Here is a 13,789-nt window from a genome sequence, read left to right on the forward strand (position 1 = left end):
TTTGTTTGTTTGAACCATTTATTCTATATGCCGTTCAATGCTCAGAATTGTTCGGGAGCTTATCGATTGGTTTTTATTACGTCATTTATTTCATGTCTTGTCTGGATTGCAATGCTCTGCTAAATTATTCATCAGTTAACCACAGTGTTGTCTGGATGCTGTGCTACTCTCTCCACATTGCTGAGGCAATGAAGATATACACAGTAAATGCATTTACTCAGGCTTTATACCATAACTGTAACATTCTTCAAACACCCAACAGAACAACAAGTTTTGCATCTACCTGAGAGCTTTCCACCAGAATCCTGTTCTCATGTTTGTTTGCTGTTTGTGGGGAAACACAGTACAGCATTAAATTGTTCTGGACAGGTTTCCTATTCAGATTCATTTGCATTAATTAATCTGATAGATACTAAAATCCTTGTCTGTGCACATATCCATCCTCACTCACTTCCTCATCTAAAGTTGCAGGTAAGAAACACCTGCATAACCTACTGAAATCATATTGTTCTTCACTGTCTCCAATAATATTCCAATGAAGGAGCTGCCTTTTACAAAGTGTAAAGGCAAACAGATGATGGAGATCACTGTATGTGCTGCTCTCACCTTTGACAACATCGCCCTCTGCTGTTTTCAATCTGCACATGATTTGCTTTTAATAATTTTTGTTTTTTGCAGTCAGCCTACTTGATTATTTGCTGTCATGACTCACAATTATTAAAACTAAAGTGATATTAATATGATTGCTTCAAACATGAATTATGTAGGGTAATGCATGATGTGATCTTAAGTACACCTCAAAAAGGTAAAAGCAGGAATATTAAATTTGCAGTTATCCATCATGATGTATGTAAATTTAGACTACATAATTACTTCACTGTGTCATCAATGAGATTATTGATTTTTATATTAGAGCCTTGATATACAGGACAAATTAAAATATTCTCATGCAGTAACTGGCTGTTTTGTAAACTCTCAGGCACCAAATAATAAGCAACAGTGAACTACTGAAATCCAATAATATTCTTTAAAAAAGTAAATTTGCTGCATTAATCCTCTACTTGCCATGATGAATCACCTCTCAGGCCGCGAGTGTGTCCCTGCAAATTATTTTTGATGCTCTTAGAAAATAGAGTCGAAAAGTCTAGACTTTATTAGTATTTTCACCCGGCTCTCCCTCAGTCGCCCACGAGGTGTTTTTACCTAGAGGCTCCAAACTTTCAGCTACTGCAAAATTTATTAGCACTCATGACAACATGACAAATAGCACAATTATCTGGTTCATCATGATGTTTATCATCCTCCATAGGATGGAAAGTCATTTTAAAATTGACCTCTATAAAGGAACTTCAAATAGAAAATATTGATTTTTTTCAATATGAAATCACATGGGTCTTCCCAACTGTTCATGTGTTCTTTAGATAGAAACAAAGCAGGCTCACCAAATCAAATTTAAATCTGCTTTACAAATGTAACTTTCTCAGCTGACTCTATACACCTGAGAAACTCTTGTGTTTTTTATTCTTTATGCAAAAATCTAATTTTATTTTAAAAATCTAACTTATTGTGAAACTCTGACATCAGATGTGTTAGTTACTCTTCTTCATTTAGGTTTTGATGTCACTAATGGAAATGCCATTTACATAAAATCACGAATTTCTTCATCACTATTTCCCCTGAGACCATACTGTTGAAGACTGTGGAATTTGCACTATAAAAATACTTTATTATAGGTCACACTGAAAAGTAAAAAAAAAAAAAAAAACGAAACACTCTCTGCATGGCAAAGAAACACTTGGACCATCAAATTTCAGCAGTACAGACCTCTATTTACATTGGCAGGACAAGTACTGTGTCAGCTATATCTATATCTCTAAGCCTTCTCTTTGCTATCTGAAACTGAAAATGACAAATCTAGTCACATATTTGCATTTAATTAAGTCATCACCATCTGTGCAGCTATTTTTCATAGACATAAATTCTATTACTTTATCTGTAGTCATATATATATATATATATATATATATATATATATATATATATATATATATATATATAGTTTCTGCTGAACAGTTTTGCCTAAGTGTGATTTTAAATTTTAAGGCATTTCATGGATTCAGTGGGCAAAAATCAAACTATTCTCGGACTAGTTTCATGGGGAGTATCATTTAAAATGGGTAAAAGAAAGTGAAATGTGGAACATGGTCTTAAGCAAGAGGGTGAAAAACCAGACTCTGGAACTTAAACTGTGGATATTCACATAAACATCCAAATCTTTCATTTCACTTTGATTGAAGAGTGCCTGTGCAGCACAAGCATTTCTATGTTGACCAAGTTAAAAACTTTGTCCATTAATAAATTTCCAGTATTCTCTGTAATTAAAAGTCATCCTGAAGACATATGCAGAAGATGTATGAGCTTGAATTTAAATTTGTGTTAAATTTACGTATAATGTGTCTGCACTAGATACCTATTATTCTTTTTATGCACCCAGTAGTAATGTGACTTGCATGCTTTCTGATGTTTCACTCCAACAAATCGTTTCCAGTGACTGCATTTTCTAGGCTCTCAAATCATTATCACTGCCCACCTTTTGTACAAATTAAAGGTGTTCACACTGCCTTCAGTGACTCATCTTCAGGTATCAGCTGTGCAGACTGCCTGTGGATGGTCCCACGCTGTCATTCTGTCCCTCCTCCTCCGCAGAGTCCTCAGAGCTGTTTACCACTGCGGCACTGAGACTGTGGAGCTCCTCCAAAACAGACAGGAGTCTCTCTGACAGGATACAGACAGCCCGATGGTCAGATCAGTCATGGCTGTGTAAATGTTAGGACTTAAAAAAAGCATCTGATGCATGAGGGGTTGGGACACTTCTTACCATCTGCAGGTAGTTGGGCTTTTGCCCCCACAGAGCGACACCTCTCTGAAGGTTTTTGTCGTTGTTCCTTAGGAGCAGCAGAGTTCTGTGAAGCAGCTGTGTGAACTCTTGTATACTCACTCGCCAGCCCTCGCTCAGCAACGGTGGCCTGGAACAGATTCAGGTCATACGAGGTCATCCACTGAAATGAAGACAGAAACAACATTTTTCACAACTGTCATTTGCTTTAAAAAGTCTTACCAGCAGTAGGGTTTTGTCCTTCTCCATCTCCTTCAGTTGTTTATTCTGGACTTCTCTCTTTGTGCGTGCGCCCCCCGAATACTGAGTTTCTCTTATTTCGTCCTGTTTCCTCGCTGCCTCTTTCTCAAACTGCCGCAAAGTCATAACTGCAAGAGGCAATACAGAGCCATTGGGAAATGCTGCTATATAATGTGTAAACAATTCCAATCGTATTAGATCAAAGTCTGTGTTACAGATATGACTTCAGCCCCCGGTGTTAAGCTTCTGTTGGGCTGAGGTAGCATGGTGCTAATCCTGCTACCTGCTTTGGTGTGCTCTCTCCTGGCCGTACTGACTTGAACCTCCATCTCTCTCAGCTTCTCAGCACAGCGGTCCTCAATCTCAGACACCCTCTCCTGCAGGGCTGAAGGAGAAAAATAAATGCACCATTCTTGAATACAGTATCTGAGACACTGTGAAACAGAGTCTAATGCTATTTGTATGTATCTTGGGGGATAAACTAGTTCCTATTGCATCTGTTAGCAAAGACAGAAACACCTCTACAAACAGAGCTGATTAAATAAATTCCAGATGTATCAATTATTACACTGAGACCATGGTAGCACATATCAAAGTGGTGCACAGCAAAGTGGTGGTAGCATAAAGGTCGGGGAAAAAAATCTCTTTTTTTAAATTATAGCTGGTGGCAAACATTTGTTCATCTTATGATTCAGTGAAGGCAGAGATACAGTGGAGCATGTTAAGACCTGGTATTTAAAAGGAAATCAATCCAAAAGTGTTGGATCTGATGCTGGCATCATTAAAGTGGCTATAATCAGTGTTTTTTCAATTAACAATTAATCACATGAGAACATGTATATGAAAGGATTCACTCATAGTGACAAGCCCACAGAGAAAATTAGCACTAGACTTTATAGTTCCTCTCAGTTCCGTGGACTTTATCATCACTTTAGTTTTCTAACCTGCAACTTAACTGGTTTGGTTTACTCACGCTGTCCTCGTAGCACTGTTTTCGGCCATAGCAGGCAGCTGTTTTCAACGAGAAAAAACACCAGCTGTACACTATATGTCCAGCACCAAATGGAAGACAAGGTTGGGGGCTAGTTGGTGAAAACAGTGGAGCATTTAGCAGCTAAAGAGCCAGATATATTACCCCAGGAGGAGTTTTTGGAGATTGTCCCTGATTAACTACAGTCAAGGTGCTCTTGAGCATGTCACTTAATCTCCAACTGTACCAGCGAAGCTACTGAGCAGAGAGGAGTGGCAAACTGATCACAGGTGTGAATATAAGGAGACCGTGATGAAGGGCATTTCTGAAAAAGAGCAGGAGCGCTCAGCTTGCTTTCCCTGGGTGAGCCAAGGCTGAAAAACAGTAATGCGGCTTAAGGTAGCTGCTGCCTCACCCTGCTCGCTGTGCTCCCGCTGGATGAGCAGCTCAGAGCGGAGCTTCTCCAGGTTGACCTTGCTCTCCCCCAGCTGGGCCTGGATCTGCTGTAGGCTCTGCTCGGCCTCCTGCCTGCCAGCCACAGCCTGCCGGACCTCCGCCCAGCTCTGCTCCAGCTCCTGCTGCTGCCGCCTGTGTTTGTTTTCATCTGAGGAGGAGGTACAAAGTGAACTGAGAGGCACACATTGCCAAAACATGGACAGCCAATAGATGATGCATTATAATAAGTTGTCATGAGTTATAAGCATGCTCACACTGTTCTCTCAGATCAGTCAGAGCTTTCTCGATGAGCTCTGGGGTTCTTTTGAGCTCCTGTGTGAGCTTGTCTCTCTCTTCACACACCAAACTAAGCTCTGTCTGGAGGTTTGTGATGCTGCAGGGCAACACAGACAAGATGGCAGAGCAAATAAAGGAACAGAAAATCAAGCAAAGTAACTGAGAAGCAACTGCACAGTGTATAAGGAAGCCGGAAAGTGACTGCTTTTATCTGTACACTAATATAAAACTGTCATATTGTGATATATTGATTCTGTATGTGCCAAAATGTTTCTTAGCAATATCGTAGTATTAATTCCACCCATGATACCCTGCCCTATTTCCAGCCAAACAAAGTTGAAAGATATTTTCATTTATGTCCACTTCTTTTTTTATGTATGTTTTGTAGATAAATGTGCTGTTATTTGGACAGTGTATACATTAAGCATAGAACTGTAATTAGCAGGCTTGAATTAGCTTACTAATTATCTGAATTAGTGCTGAAAGATGTATTCAATGAAACACTTCTGACTAACAATGATTTGTTTAATTTTCATTTAATCACTGAACTAGTAAAAGAAGACCTTCTTCATTATACATTAAAAATTTAATATTTTGGATTTTGAGGCTGTTGATCAAAATAAATAGGCTCTTTCAAAGACATAACATTCTTCACTGGAATAAGCGCAATGTGCATTTGGTTTTACTTTAGGCATTACGAAGTAAATGAATGTGATCACTAAATTTAATATATATGAAGAAACCTCATATTGTACCTGGCAGCAGCCTGTTCTGCCTGTTTACTGGCCTGCTGAACTTTCTGCAGAGCCAGCCTCCTCATGATCAAACCTGTAAAGTAAAAACATTGCGGTGTGGTGTAACCTGTTTACCAGACACACAAATATACACTTAAAAGTGAGGCATCACAATCACCCCATCAACCTCCTATATGACTGCACCTTGGATTGTCTCCACTCGTCTTTTAGCGAAAGTTAGCCTCTGGGTGCAAGTGTAGAGGCTTGTTTGAGCTGCGTCCACTTCTGCCACCTTGCTTTCAAATGCCAGACTGAACCTGCAAGGTACAACCAAAACGTGTTTTATCTGTGATGAAACTTTCAACATTGGCAAGAATAGTTGTTTTGCTTTTTTCCTCTAATCTAATAATTTGTTTTACCTGCGCACTGCGTCTGTCAGGATTTTAAGTTCAGCCTCTGATTTCTGGCTCTGTGATTTAAGATGAGTATTTTCCTTGTGAGCCTGGGCCAAGTCCTGTTTCAATGTCTAGTGAGAAAAACACACATCTGCATGATAGATTATCTTGAACAAATCTCCGATGATGCACAGTTCTGAGCTTGTCTTCGTGGCCAGCTGCAGTTCTTAAAACCTCAACTGCTTTTGGAAACTAGCAAAGTTTTCATATAGTCAGCATCCTCTGCTGGGGTAAAAATGTACAAGTGTTTATCACTTTCCTAAGCAGCCCCATATTTATTGTGCATCATCAAAATTTCAGACAGCCACGTAAATCACATCACTTGCTCTGGTGCTAACCTCCTTTTCCACTCTCTCCAGGTCCAGCTCAGCTATCCTGTCATCCAGACTGTGTTGAAGGACACTAGTGCGGTGCTGCTCCTGCTGGAGCTGCTGCTCCATGGATCTGAACTAAAACACAGTAATACAGTACCACAATTTAAAAACTGTTTCAAACATGCTAGACATGTTTATGCCAAAGTATAATTACAAATGATTGTCATCGTACTTTTGAAAGGAGTTGATCCTTTTCTCCTCTTAATTCAATGTCCTTCGAGCGAAGCTGAACACATAATTTAAACACTCTCTCTCTCCAGAGCTGAATCATTTGAAGGCCTTCAGATCCATTCTTCACAAGCAGGTCTGTCGAGGTCTAGAGAAATACACACACACCATTTCAGCAAATACTCCATATGAGCATGGATAATTATTGCTTACAAATTAGCCATGATGTTTTCTGAATGTTAATAAAGCTTTTTTAAAATGATGAGTGCTTTTTCCCCTCCCTACAAATATATTAGCACACCACAGAGAGGAGTTTTCAAAACAGTCTCTGGTCTCAAATGCATCACCATGCAACAGCTGTGAAACCTCTGCCAAAAACTAAATAATACAAGTTGTTCACCTTTATGACTTTCTGCCTTGAGCAATGTTTTCAAGTTTCTGCAAGATGGTTTTTTTTTCCAAACTAACCAAAATACACTTTTAAAAAAAAAGAAAAAGAAAAATGAATTGAAAAGTGACACCTGCATGTCACCTGCAGAGTCATACTGTATGTGCACATCTAAATAGAGCACCTCAGCTGTAGTGTTCAGCCAACTGAATTACTCCTGCAGGGCTTTGCCATCCTGTCATCAATCTTAAACCCTATGTGTGGAACATGGTCGACATAAGTGCCTTCAGGATCCATCATGTGCGTGCATCAACACTTCTGAGCTTTTTTTTTCGGCTCATATCTTGCATTGTTATGTGAAAACAACCCACCTTTTTCACCATTTTCTCTTCTTGGAGGGCGAGTATTTCATTTACAGAGTTAAGCCTGACTGTCAGAAGCTCTGTGGTCATCTGAAGAGTTGCCTTCTCTTTGTTCAGCCTCTACAAAATGTGCAAGATTAAAATAAAGGGTGAATTATTATAACATGCATGTTCATTTGTAAATCCCGTACTCATTTCCTCCACTGTTCTTCCTTTACTCCACTGCGAAGAACAACATTTAAAAGTGTTTTCCCAAGCAAGTACTTTACAGTGGGCTGATGGCAGTCAATACTGTTTATAATGTCTCCACCTCAACAGCTTCGTTTAATTGTTCCTTCTCTCTTTTCTCTGGGGCAAGCTGGCCGATGTAATTTCTGAGGCTGTGCAGTGTTGCAGATTGTGTCTCAAAAGCTTGTCCCATTTGGCTGAAAAATAAACAACATTACCCAAAAAAGAATCAGTGAAATCTGACTACAAATGTAGATAGATGTTTAGCTCTTTAGCAGTTTCGGATAGAATGTGGCACCTTAAATGTTCTTTCAGCCCATCTCTCTCTGTAGATACCTCCATCAGAGTGCTTTTTAGCCGCAGCACTTCTGAGGTCATTGATTGAAGTCTGTCCTGTAGTTCACTGTTTGTTTTTCTTGCCGCTGCCAACTCTGCAGAGTGGGAGGCGTTCAACTGTTGCAGCTGAAAGTTAAGAGAGGCAAACAGTGGAAATTTTAAGACACATACAAATAATGATGTAATATCTTATTGATCCCCAAGGAGAAGTTCTCCTCCTGCTAGTTTCACTCCTGGGGGAGGTCAGAAAAGCACTGAGGTACGTGCTCAGTGTTCAGCTCAGAGATACTTCAGCAGAGCAGCTGCTTGCTGACATGGGCTCTGGGATGCTGGGCTTACAGCTTACAGCTTACAAAAGGTCACCCAAATCAGTATTTACAAGATTTATGATAGTTTAAATTTCTTTGCACACATACCTCCACCTCCTGCTTCCTTTGCATTTCCTCCAAATGTTCTGACAGTCTCAATGTCTGCTGTTTGGCCTCCTCCTCAGCCTGTAACCTGCCCATTTCAGCCTTCAGAGCAAGCTCCTGGGCTTCCTCCTTCCTCCTCTCTACATCTCTCCTCAGCCTTGCAATTTCCTCACCAGACTCACTCCTCAGTCTTTCGAGCTGCAAGAAATAGAACTGTTAAATATAGAACAATATTCATATGTGAAGCTAATGTGAATTTAAACTGTGAGGTGACTAGAAGCTATTATGAAGACTACAAGACTGTATTAAAAACATCAGACTACAAACTGCCAAAATGAGACACCAGTAACTCTCAGGTGAACTTAAGTATCAAAATGAAATGTTTTGTCAGTAAACAGCATTACCTGTGAGCTTATTTTCTTCGTCTGTGCACTGCTGTGAATGAGCTCGTCTCTGATTTGGCTGAGTTCAGACTTAGCCTTACACAGCTCCTCACGCATTGCTTCCAACTCATGGCTCTGTCTGTCGTATAAATAGTTATGTCACATTAAGCTTAATCAAAAATGATTCATCACTAAACCCTGAAATGTTTAGCTACATATTGAATGTCAAACCTAACTGTAAAAAATGGCTTGACTGCATAACAATAAAAGCATATCTCCTACCTGTTAAGGGTGCTGTCTCTGTCTCTCATATCTTCTCTGTGTCTCCCTGCACTCTCCTTCAGGGCCTCCACCTGCCCCTTCAACCTCTCAGCTTCAGCCTTGTGCTTCTCTATTTCCACAAGCCACTCTGATTCCCACCTGGCCCACTGCTCACCTCTCTCTGTAGATCTGTGTTTGAGGAAAAAGCCCATTTATGTACCCAATATGTCACCCACCTGTATTTGTGGCCATATATATAAATCAAACATATTGTGGGATACCTTGCCCTGAGGTCTGATGGGCAATCCACAGGAATCCTTCTCCTTATGCTGTTTTCTTGTAACATCATAATCTGCTGATTTTCCTTCCTCAGCTCCAAAATCTCCTGTTGGGCCTGAGTGATGGCGAGCCATGGATTGGCAGGACTGGGATCCCCTGACGGTAGTGATGTTAGACCTGGGTTTATCCAGGAGACGGATGGCGACGTCCCTGTGATTTGAACGCCTCTGTGTGCCCCAGCAGGCTGGACACTCGATGCAAAATGCGACGGGGGGACAAGGTCCTCCTGGACAATCCCTACATAACATGAAATCATGTTAACGTATGTGCATGTGTTAGCTAAACTAGCTGTCTGATGTTTCCTGCATAAAGCGTTTTCAAAAAAGTTACCAAGTTGACAACTTTCCTCCCTTAAATGCAACCTCTTCTTCTTATCAATTATTAGTTAACACTAGAGCATGCAGGTTAGCTGGGTTAGTGCGTCAAGCTAACTAAGTTACACTGTAGGCTAATGTCAGCTAACATTATCCTAACTCGACATTTGTTTGAAGTTATGAAAACATTTAAAAATGCGACCAGAGGAAAAAACTTACTTGAACCCGGCGGTGAGGTGAAGTCAGTGGGAACGATAAGCCTTTCCTTTCCCAAGTTATGTCTCTCCATATTCCACTAGGAACATTATAACCTAAATCATGAAACTATCCGGGGTTGTTTGGGTGCTCTTTTAACGTTTACACTCCCCGCGAGTCACGTCATTCCTCGTTGCCTTAGTTACGGGTTACAACGGAAACCTCCGGAGCTCGCATGGGGTATTTTTGCTAGTCAATTTTTAAATGCTCAAACTCCACGTCGGTGAAATCACACATGCCCACGGCATTTCGACAAATATATATGTTTGTGAACTTGATGTATTCAAATGATTTATCTAACATAACTGTTACACGCCCGCGCACTGCACCACGGGAAAGTGGAAAGAACCTGAAAAGACTCAGCAGTCCTTTTCCCTGAGTCAAGTCTTGCAGGGTGTTCCTCCTCTCAGACTGCCTTCAAATCTCGCAAGAGCGTTTCAGTGGTCTCAGTCATACATGTTGGTTGATGCAGAGTACAGCCTATTAAACCGACTGTACTTCAAAGCAGGGGAAATAGACATTGGTTGATGTTAGATATTGACAATGAACAACTGACACTGGTTGGGGAATCACAGTGGAGAGAACAAAATATGCCACTTAAAATGATCTGCCAACCTGTCCCTGGATGTGGTAAACTCCACTGATAAATACCATTCAGAGGATCTATTTTAGTATGTGAAAGGGGTGTCAGGGGTGTCCGACAACAACACCATTTCTGCAGGTTTTCTCCAGTCTTGCAGTAAAAGGAGCACCAAGCATGCTTACAGAGCAACAACCAAGTGTAGATTTGAGTGGTAATTGGTGACAATTTGGTTATGTAACTGCATTATGGGGTTGAGTTGCATCTATTAAAATGTAATCCCCAGTTGAAGAATTATAATCATATGAATCATTTATTTGCATATTTTGACAGGTTTCTGTGTGCTCACTTTCCTCCATCTGCAGTGGCATACATTTTGCACACACTGCATTTGTGCTGTAAATCCACAGCCTTACATGCACTCACCTGGAAGTGAGGGACTGAATCCGTTGCTTGTTGTGTAAGTGGCTTCAGTGAGCAATATTCACTATCACCACCATATTTTTATGTATCCTGTTATTTACTCTCCTCTGGTATCTTCAGCAGCCATTTGTGTTTGCTCTACAGTACATGTATATCCTCCTCTCTTACAGCTACATGACCCACTTTCCCCTGGGGTTCATTAAAGTTTCATATAATATCATCTAATCGAATCTATTTAAGGTGCATTCAAAGAACAAAGTAGACGGTGTTGTTTGATTAATTCATGAATAAATACATACAGTATATCAATGCAACTTGACAATACAAGAAGATAAAATAAATGCAATAAATGATCGTGAAAATGGCTACATAAATACCTCAACAAATGACAAAAAAATATATATGGGACACTGCCAAAAAAGACAAGGTATGCCAGTGAAGCATCAAAGACTGTGGATCTAGTATCATATCCATAATGTAGTGAAGTGGTTCTTTGAGCAGAACGATGGGAGTGCTGTGCATTACTTGGGCATGCTGGTACTGTATCCTCTTAGCTCACAGCAGACACTGCAGTAGGTCCTGATGAACAAAGCAGGGGAAAAGTGGGATCGGACGGGGCCACTGGGAATCCAGTAAACAAAGACAACACTGACCCTTATTTAAAAAGAGGTCAGAATTAAGATGCAGCACTGTTTCTGTTTTTAACGATAGCACAAATCAAGGTGGATCTTCACTGCCTGTAGTGCTTGAAACATATACACAACAGCTAAAAAAGAGCATTTTGGAAAAGGAAAACAGCAGATTGAGACAGGTTTGTGAACTGTTACCAGAAATGTTTGATATGGCAAATTGAAACTAGAAACAGGTTGCAGCAACAGCAGCAAGGTAGCTCCTCAGCTGTTTCCCTCCACGCCTCCTGAAGGATCCCGAGGAGTTAGCAGGCCAGATGGGATATGTAATCTGTTCATTGTGTTGCCCCAAGGTCTCCTCACAGTTGGACGTGCTAGAAATACCTCCATATGGGAGGAATCTTTGTCAGATGCCCAACACACCTCATCTGGTTCCTTTCAATTTTGGGAAGAGGCATCTCTACTCTGACCTTTTTTCAGATGTCTGATGTCCTTACCCAGTACAAAAATTTGGTGAGCCCAGACTTCCTGCTTGTGCTTGTGACCGAGATCTTAATTTTTAACACATGCTTGCAGTCACCGAGGCCAGTTGTAAGTTAGATACATGAGTTTTTCAAAGTTCTCCCTGCACCACTTGATTACAGTTAGTGAGGGTCAGCGCTTCAGTACCACTGCTGAAAACAGCTCAGACGTGACCTTATTTCCCCCACTGACCTATCTGACAGTTTTCTAGTTTTCTGCAAGGACAACTGAAAGTATCTCTGCGTGGCTTCACCAAACTCCTCCAACACACTTGAGTTTGCCGTCTCTAAAGATCTGAGTGGTGGCCCAAGCCTGCAGCTACAGGACTCAACAACACATGGACTCATCATGACAAGTTAAGTTTATTGCCATTGCATTCCCATTTGAGCCATTAGGAGACAATGGGGACTCTAGCAGATTGATCTCTGCAATTTGGTACATACAAGGCAAATTCTGTAAACATGCCAAAACTGAATACATGGTGCCTGTCAGATTGATATGAATTTGTATTTTGAGGCCTGTAGCACCATGGCAACAGTTCTCTGAGTACAACTGGTGACATGTCAATTCAACCCCAGATGTGAAGCTTTTCATTATGAAAGAAAATGAAAAATATTCTCTCATTTGTCACCAAAGGACAATGGATGTCCTGGTACACCCATGGCCACAGAAGCTGTTTTTTCTCTCTCTCTCTCTGTCCCTAATCAAGCTGATTCAGCCCACACTTAAGCTTCCTGAGGAGAAACTGTCCACGACTGCAAATATCTGAACTGGAAATTGTGTCTTTAATTAAAACGTGTTCCTTCCAAAATGAACTTGTTGGACTTTTTACATGCCACAAGGGTAATACTGGTGAGCCCACTCCACAGAAAAAAAAACTGTCCTTAGTACTTGTGGAGTCATACCACCCAGCTAAAACCACAGATGACCTGAAATGCATCAGCTAACTTGTATACAAGAGGGTAATAATGCACATGCATTTATGATTCAACCTGCATCTGATATTCACCCTTTGTTTCCTTCTGAGGAAAAACTAAGATTGTTCCCTGCTTGAGCCACACACAATAAATGCAGGACATTGTTTTTTGGATTTTTTTTTTTTTTTTTTTTTTTTTTTCTGTGAAAGGCTTTTCTCGCTTCTGTAACCCAGCTTGAAACAGACATCATTAGGCAGTATCTCTCTGAAGGACTGCAAAGACAATCCCTCTGCTCTACACAAAAAGCACAGCATCACAGCATCACAGCTATGGCCACTGGGCATTTTAAAAAAAGCATATGTGGGGAAAATGTTTGCTCTGTCAGCAACTATCTGGATATCGCTTCATACTGTATACTGTATGTTAGTGGATTTATGGTGTGTGGTTAAAGCAGACTCCAGTGTGGCACTCACATTTTCATTTTTACCTAGAAAAAAAAATAAAAAGCTTAGCAGGCGGTGCATTATCAACAACCTCAAATCCCTAAATGAAGATTGCTTAAAATAAACACATCTGTCCAATGATATCCAGCAGTACTTTACTTATTCTAAGAAAGAGGCAAGTCCCATTTTCCTGTCCTGGAGTAATTTCCTGCCACCTGTGGTCATTTTGCCACACAGCACTGCCTATCCAGACTGCTTGTCAAACATGGACCTGATGTTTGAGGGCTGTCATTACAGGGCTCTTCAGCACTGCTTTTTCCCCCTCCTTCCTTTCTTTCTTTTTATACAATTCCCACAGTGGGATGAGTGAATTCATATTGTTTAGACTTTGCCACAAGGAGATGAGCTTATTAGGAATCAAATTTAA

General features: G+C 40.6%; 1 protein-coding gene across 1 annotated transcript; it reads right to left on the bottom strand.

The window, feature by feature from the left end:
* cchcr1 (coiled-coil alpha-helical rod protein 1) lies at nt 1–10,165 on the bottom strand. Its single transcript, XM_018692596.2, has 19 exons — nt 9,813–10,165; nt 9,222–9,516; nt 8,962–9,129; nt 8,701–8,818; nt 8,300–8,494; nt 7,846–8,009; nt 7,630–7,744; nt 7,329–7,439; nt 6,574–6,717; nt 6,366–6,476; nt 5,992–6,098; nt 5,777–5,889; nt 5,594–5,666; nt 4,817–4,935; nt 4,522–4,710; nt 3,420–3,521; nt 3,119–3,264; nt 2,879–3,026; nt 1–2,775 (listed from the first exon to the last, which is right to left on the bottom strand). Exons 1-19 carry the CDS (start codon nt 9,880–9,882, stop codon nt 2,645–2,647), a joined length of 2,619 nt encoding a protein of 872 aa, XP_018548112.1. The 5' UTR covers nt 9,883–10,165; the 3' UTR covers nt 1–2,644.
* Between the last annotated feature and the right edge of the window lie 3,624 nt (nt 10,166–13,789).

The sequence above is a fragment of the Lates calcarifer genome, linkage group LG20 (assembly GCF_001640805.2).
Source record: "Lates calcarifer isolate ASB-BC8 linkage group LG20, TLL_Latcal_v3, whole genome shotgun sequence".
In the NCBI taxonomy this organism is placed as follows: Eukaryota; Metazoa; Chordata; class Actinopteri; family Centropomidae; genus Lates; species Lates calcarifer.